Source organism: Gossypium arboreum, chromosome 12 (genome assembly GCF_025698485.1).
Source record: "Gossypium arboreum isolate Shixiya-1 chromosome 12, ASM2569848v2, whole genome shotgun sequence".
Classification (NCBI taxonomy): domain Eukaryota; kingdom Viridiplantae; phylum Streptophyta; class Magnoliopsida; order Malvales; family Malvaceae; genus Gossypium; species Gossypium arboreum.
In genome coordinates, this window is record NC_069081.1 from 116,132,228 (window position 1) to 116,150,961 (window position 18,734).

Sequence of the window (18,734 nt, forward strand, 5' to 3'; positions counted from 1 at the left end):
TAACAATTACAAAAAAAGTCTTAATTTAAAGTAAATCTCACCAAACCACAAATTCAAAATGATAGGATGCATAACTTTTTGTTTTTCAATGGGCAATATTCATATTTCACGCCACTTACTATGATCATATTCCCTTAAATGTTTATTATTATTTTTGTCCAAATTTGTAGGATAATTTCTCATGTTTGTCTACTTAACAGTGTACAATATGCAGAGACAAACAACTGTTTAAAACAAAAGCTTTCACTTCCATTATATTTTATTTTTTTAATTATTTATCATTTCAATTTTTAAAATTTATAACAATTCATCATGATAATTATTAAATATTTAAATAAATTTTAACTTGATGATAATTAATTTGTAATTCGCATATTTATTGTAATTTAAAATAATTTAATTTTTTAATAATTCTTAATTATTTTAAAATAATTTTATATATTTTAAAAATTTAATAATTATTTGAAAAATTGCATCCAGAATTTGAACAAAATTTTATTTATTTTTAAGATTGTTTTATTTTTAAAATTTGCTATTATGGTAAAATGCTACATCAACATAAGGTATACATGTCATGTCATGTATTGTTGCCTACTTAACTCCATGGGTCATGTCATCACTTAATGGTCAAATTTGATGAAATTCTTAACTAAATGACTGGTTTGCTATTTGATCTAGCATACAGAGACTAATTTGCTAATATTTTGAGTAGAAGAGAGTAAAATGTAATCTGACTCTTAAAATTTAAGCATCCATAGTACTTTTACCTTATATGTGTCGAGGCCTTTCATTTTCTAATGTAAGATTACGATTGGTATTTCTTAAGCCTCGAGTATTATGAACGGGAAAAATAACACTAGGAAAATTTTGTCCTCAAATATTTAACTTGATTCAATTTGATTGGATTCGAAATTTTAGATTTAAACCTAATCTAATTTAATCACTAGATATTAAGATTGGGTTTATGGTAGGAAGTAATTGCTAATGGTATTGGCAATTGGGATTCGGACCAAACTTTAGTCGAAAATTTTTCGAAAAGGTGTAATAATTGTAGTAGGCATCTACATGCATAAGTTTAGCAATACATGCAAGAGTTTGAGAAGCAAAAAACTCATGCTCCAAATTTCAATGTCCAACGTTTATTACAAATTATAGGAAGCAAGAAGCTCTTCACCAATGAAAAACCCACACATCCATACACCAAAAAGATTGGTTTCCGTCAATGTTATTCATGCCAAAACATGGTTTAGGCAATTTCCATGGATGGACAAAGCTTTTTCCATCTTTTTTTATTTTTAGAGGATAAGTCAAAAGTAGAGAAAAACCAACGCGCTCCACTGGTTAGACCAAGTCCATATAAAAGTATTTGATGATTTCATTAGCCACCTATTTATGATGCTTTTTTCTTGTGGGGTCTAAGTTTGAGTGTCCTCGTAAAATTCCAGCCCCCCAAGCCCCCACTTGATGTGTGTGTCCTTAAATCTATGCTTTCGAGTCTTTTAATGGGGCACATGATTTTCCCCTTTGAAGGATTTGTTCTTCAAGGAAATGATTTTCTATTGTGCAATAAAAACCTTACTTGTTAAAAGATCAATGTCTATATAAATTTGAAATCAAAGCCCTGCCATTGGTTTATTATCTTTGTTGACATTGATTTACAAAGGTATGAGATTTCTGCCCAAAGAAGGGTATTAGCCAATAAGGTGAGCAACACATGCTAATGGGGGCAAAAGACTAAAATTTCAACGTAAAACATCATTGGGTTATTACTGGCTGTTGTTCTTTTGGGCTTTTCCTCTTTCTTTAGCCATTGGTTACTCACATGCCTTCACTATTGACGGTTGAGAGAGAAAGAGAATTATAAATTTGTCCATATATTCAAACTTATATTTGATTTATAAATTTTGAATGTAAAATGTAATTTTATTATTTTGAATTATAGCTTCAATTAATTTGTTTATTTTAGGAGTTAGATTTCATTTTACTTTCTAATAAAAAATAGATAAATTAATTTCTATACATTAGATTAAAAAGTAATTTTATCATTTTTGTTAAAAAAAATATCTATTTATATCGTTAAAAGTTGACGATAGAATAATCAGACAGTAAGACATATATATATTTAAATTGTAGATAGAGAACTTGGCTATTGAATACCCAAAGCAACGAATCAATCCCACCCATTTTAAGATTGGGTTTGGTTTTCTTTGATTCTAACTTTGAAAAACTTTCTTTACCATTGGTGATGATTTTGTTGAAAGAAGTGAGCAACGGAAAAAGAGAAGAAGAAAATACTGAGATTTCATTCATTCAGTTACATCCGTTGAATCTACTTTATTTGCAACATTAAGAATAAGAAAGAAAAAAAATTCTTATCCCTATCTTCTACTCATCTTTTTACATATACGATTTAATTACTAATATATTTGTTGGGTCGTTAATTCAGTTAAACTCATGGTCACAGGTTAAGACTTCATAGAGTCTACATCATATGTCTAGAAGCCACCACCACCATCACCGGTCCAAGCCAAAAAGTTTGTCCTTGTTGTTTGGTCTTTGGCATAAATTCTTGACTTTTAAAAGAAACCGGGTACCAAAATAATACTAATTATAATAAGAGTCAGTCGCGTTCCCCCCAGCATGACCCCATACGAGGGAGGGAAGAGATTAATATATATTTATTAATAATCTCTTCAACAAACCCGACCTTTCCTTTTAATGAAACGAAAAGGTCAGACTCAAATTTGCAGACAAATCTTTCTCCATTAAAAGGGTAGTTTGTTCTTGACTTGACCTTCCTTCTCCCTGTTTTCAAATCTTTAAAAACTGTACCTGTCGTAAAACGTTTTTAAGTTGCCTCAACATTTAATTTTGGTTGTCTTTGAAACCGTTTTTGGTCGGTTCTTTCAAGTTTTAAGACAGTTTGATTATCTGGGAAGTAGCTTCTAGACTTGGGTATTTTTTCCTTTTCCTTTTGATTTAAAATTTCCTGTCACTGAATTTGGTCTGTTTTGGGAAATTTGGAGGGATTTCAAATCCATCATCAAGCAGCCATCTGTCAGTGAGGTTTTTTTTTTCTTTTCTCTTGTTGGCAGTTTTAATGGTGAAGAAAGATTAAGGTGGTTGCATTGGTAGTTGGGATTTTTTCAGGTTTGGCTTCACGAGAAAATTTTGGGAGGGGTTTTTCACAAGAAAGTGTGAAGGGGAAAGTTCTGTTTCTGATTACTCTTTAACTGCTGCACCGATTGTTATAAAGACAGGGAGAGATCTATCAGTGTTTGCATCTTTTGTTTCCTCTTGTTACATGTCCTTACTGTGTTTTCACCATGAATAATTCTGGGTTAGCTGTTGAAGTCTCAAAGGATAGAAATGGAACTGATCAGATTCTTCTTCGGAATCCTCGTGGGGCATCTGCAAAGGTCACAATCTTCTTTTTTTTATCTTTATTTTCTAGTCTTTTTCATAATTTTAAGGTATCAGGAATATTGAACTTTTAAAACCTAGCATATGCTTGATTCTATTTGTCATTTAATCTAACTACGGTTTTGGGGTTAAATAGTTGTATTGTTTGTCTGAAATTTATTCAGGTTAGCTTGCATGGAGGACAGGTTCTTTCATGGAGGACTGACCGAGGTGAAGAATTGCTGTTCACAAGCAGCAAGGTAAACATTAACATCTGATGTCTTAAGCCATAGTGTTTGTATTATGCTCTCCTTTGGTGTCTTAAGCCATGGTGTTTATATGGTAGGCAATTTTCAAGCCACCATATGCTGTTCGAGGAGGAATACCTATATGTTTCCCACAGGTATTTAGGATTCAATATTTATTTTGGAATACCTATATCAGTTTTGTATCAGTCTATATGCATCTGGTTGACGATGAGTTTGTCTTTCGAATTTGTTAGTTTGGTCAGCGAGGATCGCTCGAGCAACACGGATTTGCCCGGAACAGGACTTGGATCATTGATGAGAATCCGCCACCATTGCATGCAAATGATGCCTGTGGCAAGGCCTATATCGATTTACTGCTAAAGCCATCGGAAGATGATTTGAAGATCTGGCCACACAGGTGAGGTCTTAATCTGCCATGAATCATCAGAAACTGCTATCAAATATTAAGAAGAGTTATCTGCTATAAAAACTTCTTAGTTATCTGCTATAAAAACTTCTTTATTTGTGATTAATGCATATTGATGATTGGTTTTTAACCCTTCCCAGTTTTGAGTTTCGTCTTCGGGTAAATTTGACTGCGGATGGAAATCTTAGCTTGATATCACGTATCCGGAATATCAATTGCAAGCCTTTCAGTTTCTCAATTGCTTATCACACATATTTCTCCATATCTGATATCAGGTACATATTTATCTACCTTTCAAGTCCTTTGATCATCACTCCATAAAAGTTTACTCTTATGGTAAAGAAAGTAAATGGATATATTTTCTTGTATGCTAATTAACAGTGAAGTGAGGGTAGAGGGATTGGAGACTCTTGACTATCTTGACAACCTATACCAAAGGGAGCGCTTCACTGAACAAGGAGACGCCTTAACATTTGAATCCGAGGTAAAGCTTAGACCCTCCTTTAGATGGAAAAGCTTTTCAGTTCTTGGAACCCTCAAAGCGTAGCCAGCCATTTGGTTGATAAAATATCATGCTAATTAATGAGTCCACGAGCATCATGGTTGAATACATGTTTAAGGCTTAATTGTTGCTTCTCAATTTGCAGGTGGACAGAGTTTATCTCGGTTCAAGAGATGCCATTGCAATATTCGACCACGAAAGAAAACGGACCTTTTTCATAAAGAAAGAAGGCCTTCCAGATGTTGGTAAGCTTTTAAAACCTAGCATGACATATTCATAAACTCAATGCAACCTGAAAACACCGGCCTTGATGTAAAGTTCCTTTTGCATTTCTTCAGGTGTTTGGAATCCATGGGAGAAGAAATCTAAAGCCATGGTTGATTTTGGGGATGAAGAATACAAACAAATGCTTTGTGTGAATGGGGCAGCAGTTGAAAAACCAATAACATTGAAGCCAGGTGAGGAATGGACTGGCCGTCTGGAGCTTTCGGTTGTCCCTTCAAGTTAAGGACAGCAAATAATACAAAATAAAACCCCCTTCGTTCAACCATTGAATCTGTTTATTTTGTATTCAATTATTTATGATACTAAGGTAAATAATAAGAGATTTGATCACTCTCTGTGCCCCCCTAGTGATCGTGGAACTGTAAATTCCTGTAAGTTGGAGATATGTTTTAGTGTTTCTCCATAATAGCTGTGGCATTAGTTGTTTTTTTTAACTACTAAACATATGTGTTAACGGTCAATGTTGCAAAAAGAAATGATAAGAATTTGTTTAGTCTCTGTATGTATTTAATATTTGCATCACTTGTATGCATTAACTGTAAAAGGCATGATATAAAGATTGAAAAAATTGACGGCCTGGCAAGCTGCTCTTTTATCAGAGCCAGGTTTCGATCCTGGGACCTGTGGGTTATGGGTCCACCACGCTTCCGCTGCGCCACTTTGATGATTAGAAGAAATTTGAAAACTTAAATATTAAGTCATTAAACACTAGGCCACTCATTTCTTCATTCCTCTTTGCCCTTCGGTTCTATGCACCATAGTGTTAGGTCAATGTGTTCAAGATCTAGACGATGCATCCACTTGTGAGGGTGTAGTGCTTGTCCCTTTGAGGCTATATCTAGTTATAAAACGACTTTTTTTTTTTGGGGGGTGGAGGGGTCTTGCAATGGTATAGTCTTCCCCAACCGAAGGTTGACATACCGATTGGCTTGAAAAATGGTCTTCTAGCCATGGTACTTTAGGTATTGTACCAATTGGTATGTACCTATTTGGGTTACATGTTTGTTTTCCTTTGAAGATAATATCGGTTAGATATTATTCTCCTCTTTTAAGCTCTCTTTTGTCAATATATGAGTTATTTTATTGCTTGATTCGTATACATGCATGACTCTATACTATTTGATTAAAACTTTTGACATTTTCAATGTAGGCACTATCACACTGATTAGTAATCTATCCTCTTCTTTTATATTTAACTATACCATTGTCAATGTTATCATCAATTTTAATCACATTTCTTTTATTGCTTTCAAAATATTTTTCTTATATAAGGCACTAAAAAAAACCTTAGGAAATGACTACAATTCATAACTTTACACGGATATGATTGCCAATTATTGAAACTTGGAAGACCATGGTAGGAAATTGGACAATCAAATACCGTCCATGCATCGCCCGAAGATGATCAAACAAAACCATAGTGTAGTCTTCTTCTCATTGGAAATTTGCCCCAAAAGAAAAAGAAAAATCATTTTCCAGACCAATTAATCGGAAAGTCTAGTTAGGCTTTTAATCACATAGCCCTAGTATTGAAACTTATCTTCCTCCCTAATAATGTAATAATCACCATTTGGCCCACGCTCCGTTCCATCAAATTGTGTGTCCTTATTGAGAGATCAATTGAAGGAATTCTATCCTGGATTCTTTCAACATCATCATCATCATTGAAGACAATTTTTATTCCCTCAGTTGGATGAGATGTCAAGACTGTGTATGGTTTTAAGTTCTACTTTGAATTTCATTAACTTTACATTTAATAGATTATAACTCCGTAAACCTAAAATTAATTTTTGTTTTCCTCTTTTACTTGTGTGTCCTCCCGACTGTCCCTATGCGGGTGGAACGTTTCAACTCGGCATAAACCACCCAAGGTGCTTCATTTTATTCCTTAACCATCTATTCCTCATTCTTACTTGCTTCATTGTGTGTTTATGCCTTTCTATTTAAATTTAATTGTACAAGAATTTGTAAACTAATTTTTAATTCGATTCTTGGACAATCCTAAAGTAAAAAAAAAAAGAAAAAGAAAAAGCATATCCATTAAGAAGATGCAGCACCTATTAAGATTGAAATTTACAGCAAGCCTTTAATATTTTACCCTTTCATCTACGGTCAAGTAGTTTGCATAATGGATCATTGGCGACACTGGCTAAAGTTTTTCTTAATACTATAACTTTTGCTTGCCATGGTTTACTGGTATTTGGATGTAGAGTTGTGTTCTAACATTTGTTTTGATTCTGTAGGTTTTTCTCTCAATCTCTTCATTGTTAAAGGATCCAAATCCCAATGACCCGTTGGTTCCGCGGATCGCCGACATGTACAATACCGACGGACCAAGTCCGAGTCAACTGCTCGGAGTTGGACCCAGATGTTTGCTATTGGTTAATGTGCTGCTATGCATGTAGTAGCAGGGCTTCATTCCATGTGGCCCAACTCACTATCTTTTCTTTGTATACTACAAAAAAGAACAGTAACGGGTTAAGGTTTGGATATTAGCTAACTGTTTGAATTCCCTTAACGGGTTAAGGGTTAGGTTTGTCCAACAACCTAAAAACACAATTGATACAACGCACAACAGACGAATAATTGAAAGAAAATTCAGATAAAATTACGCATAACATATACATATAGAATGATCCAAAACATTTCGATGATAAGATTTTAACCCAAACTTTTTTAAGTGTACCAAAACCTCATCAAAATATATTTAAATAAAAAGACTACATATTGAGCTATATATAATAAAGTTTTCATATTAAAAAAATGACTCAACATATATTTTTAAGGAAAATGGATAGACTCAATATATTTAAATAAATAAGAAAAGGCAATAGGGACATGGATAACCCAGAAAGTAATAAGTCAAATCATGCATGCATCAACCCTTGCATAGTTATTGATATTTGGTTGGAGACTTAAAATTAAAGAAAAAGAAAAAGAAGAGAGAGAGAGAGCTTACTATTATTATTGTACTTCTTTCATATTTTAACAAAACAACATTTTAATTGTAGTTATTTAATAAAAAGTATATAAACAACTCCATTCTTCTTTCACAATTCACACAGGGCAACATAGAAAATATATATGTAAGTTTTAAGACCAAGCCGGATCATGTCCAAAGGTGGTTGCATGTGTTAGTTCCCAAGTTGACTAATTAAGAAAGATAAATCTTTAATTAATAATAAATCCAGAAACTGTAAGATTGTCTCTAATGAAGATGAGTTACAGGATTCAAATATCCATTAATAACAGGGTGGAAATTTTAGAAGGGCTCTTGAAAGGGTTGGAGAATCTCCTGATAGATCTTCCTAATTATGGTAGCGCAGGTTCGATTTCTACTCTCTTCTTTCGCTTTCTTTCGCCCCATTGCATCATTGTTTCTGTTAAATGTGCCAAACGAGTTATATTTTCCCAATGCAAATGAAAGAAAGGATTGGGTATTTTACTAGGAAAAGGCATTGATACGGTCACTTGCGTGTGGGGTATTCCATCTAACACTTGTTTTTACTTCCCATTTATTAACGATGGAATAAGGTCCTGTTCATGGAGACATGTTTCATTGGCAAGCAACTATCATGGGTCCTTCGGGTAGTCCATAAGCTGGTGGAGTGTTTCTAGACACACTTCATCTCCATCAGGACTATCCATTTAACCACCTACGTGTCGGGATAAGGTCAAAAAATTTTAAGAGAAGGGTGGAGATAATAAATAATAATATTTTTAATAAATAAAAATAAAAAATTAAAATTTATTTGAATTGCATTCTTTGGTCATTGATCTCACTAAAATTATCAATTATTTCGTTCACATTAAATTTTTTACAATTTCTTTCTCAATGTAGACAACTAAAAAACTTCTCAAAAAATCATTAATTTCCATCTTGCTACTAAGTTGAGTCTTCACAATCTTCCCAATAAAAAAAGTACGTTCTATGGATGCAGTTAAAACTGTAAGAGTTAATATAAGACAAATTAATCTATCAACGAATAGGTACTTAATTGACTTTTCACTCTCAACTAAGCTTCTACAATGTTCAAAACGTGTTGATATTTTTCTCAAATTAGGATGCTTACATACATCAAGTTCATAATGCTTAACTCATATGGGAGATGTTTTTTTCTCTTGTTGAGAAAAATCCTTAGGATAGAACTTATTTACAAAATATAAATTTTATTAACATCAAATAACTTGAAAAACTCTTTGGGATCTAAAGTTGTAGTAAGAGAGAGAAGCTCGAAATTTTTAAATTTGCTATTCAATTCTTGCAACTGAGTATCTATTGTGGCAAAAAGTATATCCACTCGATAATGATGCTCCACTGTAACATCTTCTTTCTTGTTATGACTACGACCCACAATGTATTGATCATTCATATATATATGGAAAATCCAACTCCCAAGTTTCAAAAAAAGATATCATATTTTTCAACAACTCATCCCATCCATCATCTCTTAGCTTTTGAAATAAATATTTTGTTGTCGAAACTAAATTCATGACGTTGAATAGATCTTGAGAACGACGTTGCAAAACTTGACAAAAAATATCAATAATCCCCAAAACCTCCTTCATCATATGCAAAATAAAAATAAACTTAAAAGACCTCAATCTATTATACGTGCTATAAGCTTCTCATCATTGAGAATAGTTAGGAGTGATATTTTTTAGATTTTCAAAAATTGTGGTAGTTGTATTATACATCTTTTGTAAACTAGTAACTGAATTTAAATGAGCACTCTTTTAAGTATTACCAAGACGCAAAATGGCAATCTGATTCATACCTATTCCAATTGCCAATCTGAGAATAGTTATTTTAGATGCTTGCGCTTTTTGTAATTCATCATGCCGTTTGGAAGAAGCAGAAGCAAATTAGCAATATCAAACGAGTCTTTAAAAAATTGATGCACTTCTATCACTTCTTTAGCTGCTGCAACCAATGCTAACTAAAGACGATGAGCAAAATAGTGAACATAATAAGTATATCGATAATCATTCAAAACCACAGCTTGCAAACCATTAAATTTCCCACACATATTGCTTGCTCCATCATAGCATTGATCTCAGATATTTTGTATGTCAAAACTATATTACAAGAGAACATTAAAAATCTCATTTTTCAAAGTCAATGATGCAGTATCTTTAACATAAACTATATAAAAAAATTATTTTTTTTATCAATCCTTGTTTATCAACAAATCTCAAAATAATTGCCATTTGCTCTTTTTTGACTCGTCTCTTGCTTTATCCACAATAATGCATAACTTTTTGTCACCAATTTCTTCACGAATTGCATTACAAACTCTACTAACATAAATTTGCAATATCTCTTTTTGTATTGTTGAAGAAGTAAAAGTAGCATTTTGTGAAGCACTTTTCAAAACATCTTCAACTTTCTCATCATAAGATGTTAATAGTGATAACAATTCAAGAAATTTCCTGCAATATTTTGTTCTTAAGTTTTCATTATGACCTCTAAAAGCATACCCTTGAAACATCAACCATCAAACGACATTTATACTAGTTCACAGATGTAGACTATTAGCAACAAGTTGTCGTGTTGTTTGTCTATCAAGTGATACTTTAATTTATTGAGCTCAATTCATTAAATGTGCATAAACTCGTTGTGCATTGTTATGCAGTGAATTCAAATCTTTTCCCATATGTGTTAAAAAAGCACAATTGCATTCATCGTGTATTTTTTCCCAATTACTAAAGCCACCATGAGTAATTGTAGTTAATCCAAAAGCATTACTTGGATTGCTATTAAAAAGAAAACAAGACAAACAAAATACTGAATCTTTAAAAGGTAAATATTCTAACCAGGAAAATTGTTTAAACCATGATGGTTGAAAATAAATAGGATATTTTTTTTTTTGAATTAGAAGCAAGAGATTCTGAAAGAATAGGTTGATACAGTTCAACCTTAATATAAGTTTTTTGAATCTCATCACACATATTAATTGAATACTCGTATATTTACTTACGTAACTTAGGATTACGTTCTAAATTAGACAAATCAAATGCCTCATATTCACCTTTGGGAACTTTAGAAGGACGAGCATCAGAGTTTAAAAGAACAAACGATGAATGTGGTACCTCAATTTGTGGTGCTTTTGAAGTTAATTGTGTTGTCTCTATACTTTTCTTTTTAAGAAACGAATCAATTGTTTACGACTTCATAACTACAATATCTTAAAAGATAAAAAAAAAAAAAACTTAATAACTATAAACTTGAAATTAAAAAAAAATGATAGTAAAAAGATGAAAAAGAAAAACCTTAATAGATGAATCCTATGTCACGTTTGAAGGACAAATTCGGTTTTGATAAGAGTAGGCGTTAATAGCAATAATAAAAAAGGGCTTCTTTTTTATGAGGTAACAAATTGAATTTCAACCTTAATTCATAATTAATGTTAGATTGAAAATTGACCAATTATCATTCAAAAAAAGAAAGTGGCTCTAATGTTTAAATTGTAATAACCTAAAATTTACAGACATCGTAAAAAGTACATTATCGAGCCTCCGTCTTAGTAAACCGAATTCTTAAATATTTATTAGAAGTAATTATTAGTCCTATACCGGATCCGTACGTTTAGATCGAGTATAGGGGTGTTACATTTATTGGTATCAGAGCTTAAGTTTTTTGATTTTTGGGTAAAGAATGAGTCTAGAAGTACATGTCATATATAATATATCGATGTGATGAGATGTGATGTAATATCCCGAATTAAGGCCTAATCGGAATAGTGGTTTCGTGACCACAAATCCGAGATAGAAATAATTATTTTATAATTATTTTGAGGTTTATGATATGATTGCATTATTGTGTGAAAATTTCGTAAAGAAATTTTTGGCATAACGAGTTTAATTTAAAGTTAGGGACTAAATCGAATAAGTTGCAAAACTTGCATTCTAGAAGTTTTCAGTATGAAATTGCTTTGAAATATTAATTAGGAGGTCTTAAATGGTAATTTGGCCAATTTTAAATTCATGGACAAAATTAGGACATGGAAGGAATTTTTGGAAAGTTTAGTAGTAAGGGCATTTTGGTCATTTGGATATTAAATGAAATAAAAATAGGAAAAATAACCCAAAATGATCATCTTCTCCATATTGTTCTGCCGATTTTTTCTCTCCTCCATAGCTGGGGTTTCTTCAACTTTCAAACTTCATAGTAAGTGATTTCAAGCCCTGTTTTTAATGATTTTTATGTTTTTGAAATCTCGGTAGCTCGATTTGGCTTATGTTAACAATAATTCAACCTATGGTTCATATTTGGAAAAATATCCATAGGTGAAATTTGTGTATTTTGGTGTTTTATGACAGAATATGAGGTTTTAAATTTTGTTAGACAACTTGTGCTACTCGGTTTTGAGTAAAAACGAGTAAAAAGGCTTAATCGGTAAAAATATTTAGTAGTCATAAATACATGTTAGAATGAGAATTTGATGTTTCCATAGAAGGTAAAAATGATCAGAATGTCATAAAACATAATAATAAGGGATGAAGTTTAATTCTCGAGCCTAGGGGCAAAAGTGTAATTATGCAAAAGTTTAGGGGCAAAATGGTAATTTTTCCAAAGTTCGTATTAAGGACTGTTTTAATGAATGTATGTATTAAATAAGATTAATTTAGTATTATAGATCAAGAGAAACGAGATTCAAGTCGTGATCTAAGGAAGAACAAAGTTTACGAGGAATAGGCTCGATTGTTAAAAATTTTGTATCGAGGTAAGTTCATGTGTAAATAAGGTAGCATAATTGTTATTTTTAAGTTATTGATGTTAAATATATGATATGCTTATTTTTATCATGAAATATATGCTTTGTGGTTATTTTCGAATAAAATGCAAATTAAGTGTATTATTTGTTAAATATAAAGTGCTACCGAGTATTGGTTTCGGTATTTTACGGAAGATGGCAAGGAGATGTGTTCGAGGAAATTCCCGTTTGAACCTTAGGAATAGATTAGGATATAAGTGACATGTCACTAGGATGGTTGAACATCCGAACTCGTTGAGTTGAGTCCGAGTTCACTTATGGATGTGAAATGTCCGAACTCGTTGAGTTGAGTCCGAGTTCGTGAGATGTAACTAGGCATCCGAACTCGTTGAGTTGAGTCCGAGTTCACTTATGGGCGGGTTACATGGTAGCTTGGCTACAAATGTGACACTTATGTGCAAATTATCCATGTATCCGAGTTATATTCTGATGTGTTCAACGGGTAAAATTTCTAGTGAAATGGAAGAACACTTAAAATGCAGGTGACGTATTAGTAAGTATTGTGAAATGGACACTTTGGACAGGTATGTACTTAACCTTCGGGTTGAAAATAGATACAACAACGATAAGGTGGTAAGATGATTAATGATGTTTAGAAATGTGATATATGTTTTGGTGATACCATGCTAAGGTTGTTTGGTATAATTGTATTGTTATGTTACTTGTTATTTGCATATGACTTACTAAGCATTTATGCTTACTCCTTCCTTTTCATTCACTGTAGTTTTGAACAAGCCGGCTTAGGAATCGGGACAGGTCGAAGGTTCGATCACACTATCCGAAGAACTCTTTTTGGTAAATGGCTTGTAAAACTTAAGTATGACATGTATAGCAATACACCTATTTTGTGTAAATAATTTTGTGATATGGCCATGATTTGGTTGAGAAAATGCTTAATAATGATAAGTCATGGAAAATGCTAAGTTAGATCATGTTTGATGTCATGGAAGTTTAATATGTTATCTAGATCATAAAAACTCATGAAAAGACGAAATTTGCCATAAACAGAATATTGCAGCAACACTGACATGAGTTTGAAAATTTACTAAAAATCATAGAAATTGAATTTGGTGATGGATTAAATATGACATTGAAGCCTAGTATGTCTAGTTTCATATAAAACAAATGAAAAAAGTAAAGGAATTATATGTTATAAGATATTTGAATTTTAGTGAAACAGGGCCAGAGCGATTTCTGGATCCCCTGTTCCAACTTTAGAAATTTACCATAAATTGTACAAAAATAATTAGGTGGTGTATTTTATACTCTTGGAATCCTTATTGAGTCTAGTTTCGGAATAAATAAACTTCATAGTCATATAAACTTTCACAGAGAGAAATATGGTTCGTAGTAAACAGAGGTCAGTCTAGTCAAGTCCTGAAACAGGGGTAACTTTAACTAATAAACTGTATTAATTGGCCCAACCAAAAATTCTAGAAAAAAATTAGTAAATAGATATATGAGTCTAGATTTAAGGAAAATTTACGGATATTGATTTTGAGTTTTTTAACTCAAGATATGATTTTTCTTGTAATTGTGACGCAGGTAGCTAGAAAGCTGTGAACGTAGAAATAAATGATTCGAAGTTCTTAATTCGATAAATTATGTTCGGTAACACCTCAAGCTCGACTCCGGCGACGGTCTCGGGCGTGGGGGCGTTACATGTGATATTAATATTAAAAGTATTGATAAATTAGACAATATGAATTGTTACTAATAAGGAAATGATTTTGAATTAGTTAGTAATGACTAAAGAGGGAAACAGATAAATATTGAAATTTGATAAAAACTTATTTTGTCATAGATATTGGAAGAAATGGCGGTAAATTTGATATTGCCTGATAAGATAACAACTTCAGCGCAGAGGGAGGAAGTTGATAGGATGATAAGAAAAGTGCAAGATTATAGAATGAAACCAGAAGAAGATATTGTTCAATATCTTATTACTATAAATTGAAAGATGCAAGAAGTGTTATGAAAGGCTCATGAACTGATTAGAAAGAATAAGGTGCAATACTTGACCCTTAGAGGAACATTAATAGAACGAGATCATTAAATGATTTTAGATTAACTTTGAAAGACATTGGTACCGCAAACTTATTGGAATATAGTTATATGCTACGTGAAGTTTATAATCTCTGAGGGAGCAAGGAAAATAGCGAGACAAAGAGTAGGTTTGTAACGTCCCCTAACCCTATACCGTCGTCGAAACAGGGTTATGAAACATTACCAGTCAGTACAGTCCAATTTCAGTCATTAATTAAAATAAATATTCATACTCATCCTAGTTTTTAGATATCGTCCCTTTAATGGGCCCTCGCAGTCTAATATAAACAGTAAATTCAATTTGGAACTAATTTAGAATCAATACAAATTTTTTTTTTATATTTCAAAATTCATACTATATACCGTTGCCGACCATAATTTACTTAGTTCATCAATACTTTTACAACTTAAATGACTCTCATTAAACATCCTAGTTACATGCCATTATCAATACTCAACATACTTTACCTCATTGAATTGGGGATCGGCCTGGAATGCTGATTCGACAGTCTAGCCTTAACTTAACCTACGCACGGAAACAAACCATACGCTGAGTATACTGTAACGCCCCTTACTCGAGACCGTTGCCGGAGTCGAGCACAAGGCACTACTAAACTTATTTGAGCACTTAACCAAATTTAGATAATTTATATAATACTTTTCAGACAAGCTGTCCAACTGTGTCATAATTGCTAAATAATTCATATCTCGAGTTATAAAACTCGAAATCCAAATCCGTAAATTTTCTCTGAATTTATACTCATATATCTACTTACCAATTTTTTTCTAGAATTTTTAGTCAAGCCAATTAGTACAGTTTATTATTTAAAATCTCCCCTGTTTCAGGGTTTGACTACTCTGACCTTTGTGTATTACGAATCAGATATCTCTCTGTACAGAGCTTCAATGACTATGCCGTTTGTCTCTAATAAAACTAGACTCAATAAAGAATCTGTACATATAAAGTATGACTTCTAATTATCTTTGTAAAATTTATGGTGAATTTCCAAAGTCAAAACAGGGGATCCAGAAATCGCTCTGGCCCTGTTTCACAAAAATTTAAACATCTCATAAAATATAGCTCATATACCTGTTTTGCTTCTTCCATATGAAAATAGACTCATCAATATTCGATTCCATAATTTATTCATTATTTAATTCCATTTCTACTATTTTTAGTGATTTTTCAAAGTCAAACTACTGCTACTTACCGAAAACTGTTTTAGTATAAATATTGTTAACTAGTTTATAACATATTTACTTCAATTCATTCAAACTCTATACATGCCATATAAATCTTTAAACATAAAACAAAATTACCGAATTGATCTGAATAGTGTGCCCTGTTGTGTTGATCCGATCTACCCACTTCACTTCAAGTCAATCTACATAAAAATATTAAACACACACAAGTAAGCTTATTGAAGCTTAGTAAGCTCATAGGCATATAAACACAAATCATATCAAATATCGTACACAATCATATATCTATTAGTTTAACTATTTCATCCTCCAAATCACAATTTCATTAATAACTCATTGGAATAATTTCCATATGGCAACTCACAATTTAACTCCCTTAGGCCCATTTCTCATTTACTTCATTGTCAAATTAGGGAACAATAAGGAATTGAGTGCTTCATTATCACATTGCCATAGTAAACCATGGACTTTCACATTGATACGCATCACACATCAAGCCATAGCCTTGCCATGGTCTTACACGGTTCACATATCATACCGAAGCCATATCCCAGACATGGTCTTATACGGAATCACATTATCACATTATACCGATGCCATAGCCCAGCTATGGTCTTATACGGAGTCACATTATCACATTGCACTGATGCCATAGCCCAGCTATGGTCTTAAACGGGCACACTTGTCACATATGTTTCGTCAACTCATCAGGGTCACAGAATAGAAGCACTCAAATCCATTGTTCCTACTAATTTGTACTTTTAGTTACACATTATTCATTAGTTAATGCAAATTGATAGTATTCATCAACAATAAAATACTTTAACAATCATAATATTTTCATATCAAAACATTGAACTTTGCCATATGAACTTACCTGGACTAATTTGTAAAAGTCGTAGAAATTCAGGGACTATTCTTGAATTTTCTCCTTTCCACGATTCGATTCGCTTTTCTTGATCTATAATTATAAAATCATTCCTTCATTAGCATCCATTTCAATTCTATTTCACTTCACAATTTATGCTGTTCAAATTTCGAAATTGCACTTTTACCCCAAAATTTACAATTTTCACAATTTAGTCCTTCTCAATTCACCCATCAATTGAACTAATTTTCTCAATTAACACTTTATTTTATCATTATAAACTATTTAAAAACCTTTTATATTCTTAATTTCAACAGAAACCTTCAATTCACAACTTTTTCACAATTAGGTCCTAAATATCATTTGCTATCAAAATCACTTAATAAAACCACCTTAATATAAAATTAGAACTTAAATTTCATAATAATTCATCATAAAATTCCCTTATCCATCCAGGGTAACTTCCAATTTCACCCATAAAATAAAAACTAATGAATTCTACAAGTGGACCTAATTGTAAAAGTCATAAAACATAAAAATTATCAAGAAAAGTAAGAATTAAACTCACATGATGTAAAATATGAAAACCAGCTTTCTCCAGACCTTCTATGGCGTTTTAGCTGAGAAAATATGAAGAAATGTCTAGATTTTTCAATTACATCATTATTGAACTATTAACTTTTATGCTATTTCCAATTTTGCCCTTGTTCACATTGTTTTCTTGCTTATTTCATACCCAAACCGTCCAGCCATTAACCTTTGGGTCTAATTGCTCTTTAAATCCATCTTTTTAAATACTTAAGCTATTTACTCACAATTTAACAAATTTTGCGCTATTTTCAATTTAGTCCTTTTTAATTAATTAGCCATCCAAACGTTAAAATTTTCTAACGAAACTTTAATACTAACTCAATGACACTCCATAAATATTTATAAAAATATTTATAGCTCGATTTTCAACTTTGAGGTCTCGATACCTCATTTTTGACCCGCTTGACCTAATAAATTCTTTTAATTCACTAATTTCACCATTTCACAAATTCTTCTAAATTCTTACTTGACTCTTAAATATTAAATTACTATCTTGTTCAATCTTATTTGTCGAATTTAGTGATCTCAAATCACCATTCCGACACCACTAAAAATTAGGCCGTTACAACTCTCCCCCCTTTAAAAATTTCGTCCTCGAAATTTGTTACCTGAAAACAGATTTGGATATTGTGATCTCATTGACTCCTCTGTTTCCCAGGTTGCCTCCTCCAATCCATGTCGATGCCATAACACTTTTACTAACGGTACTCGTTTATTCCGTAGTTCTTTAACTTCCCGAGCTAATACTTTCACTGGTTCCTCCGAATAAGTCATATCTGATTGTAGCTCTATCTCAGTATGAGGAATCACATGTGAAGGGTCTGATCTATATCGTCTCAACATAGATACATGAAATACATTATGGATCTTCTCAAGTTCGGAGGCAAGGCCAATCTATAAGCTACCGGACCGATCCTCTCAATGATTTCAGATGGTCCGATAAATCGTGGACTAAGCTTTCCTTTTCTACCAAACCGTAAAACTTTCTTCCACGGAGAAACTTTCAAGAACACACGATCACCCACATTGAACTCTATATCTCTTCTTTTCAAATCAGATACGACTTTTGACGATCGGAAGCGACTTTCAAACTTTCCGAATAATCTGAACTTTCTTTTAGTTTCGAATTAAATCCACTCGACTAATTTCGATTCACTTAGTTCTGACCAATACAACGGGGTTCTGCACTTCCTTCCATACAGAGCTTCAAACGGTGCCATTTTGATACTAGCTTGATAACTGTTATTATAAGCAAATTCAGCTAAAGGTAAGTACCTTTCCCACCGCCATCGAACTCGAGTATACAACACCTTAACATATCTTCCAAAATCAATCACTCGCTCGATTGTCCATCATGTCGAGGGTGAAAAGTCGTACTAAATTT

The 18,734-nt window shown here is 32.4% G+C and overlaps 1 protein-coding gene across 1 annotated transcript; it reads left to right on the top strand.

The window, feature by feature from the left end:
- Window positions 1-2,561: 2,561 nt before the first annotated feature.
- LOC108450689 (putative glucose-6-phosphate 1-epimerase) lies at window positions 2,562-5,360 on the top strand. The gene is made up of 9 exons (XM_053023521.1): window positions 2,562-2,773; window positions 3,151-3,419; window positions 3,588-3,662; window positions 3,749-3,805; window positions 3,905-4,068; window positions 4,218-4,352; window positions 4,459-4,561; window positions 4,725-4,824; window positions 4,918-5,360. Exons 2-9 carry the CDS (start codon window positions 3,327-3,329, stop codon window positions 5,085-5,087), a joined length of 897 nt encoding a protein of 298 aa, XP_052879481.1. The 5' UTR covers window positions 2,562-2,773; window positions 3,151-3,326; the 3' UTR covers window positions 5,088-5,360.
- Window positions 5,361-18,734: the final 13,374 nt, after the last annotated feature.

Excerpts from the sequence above, each read along its gene's own strand:
- LOC108450689 (XM_053023521.1), top strand. The coding sequence starts at position 3,327 with ATGAATAATTCTGGGTTAGCTGTTGAAGTCTCAAAGGATAGAAATGGA. Across the intron at positions 4,069-4,217 it reads TTGAAGATCTGGCCACACAG|TTTTGAGTTTCGTCTTCGGG; the intron begins GTGAGGTCTTAA and ends AACCCTTCCCAG. Across the intron at positions 4,353-4,458 it reads TTCTCCATATCTGATATCAG|TGAAGTGAGGGTAGAGGGAT; the intron begins GTACATATTTAT and ends GCTAATTAACAG.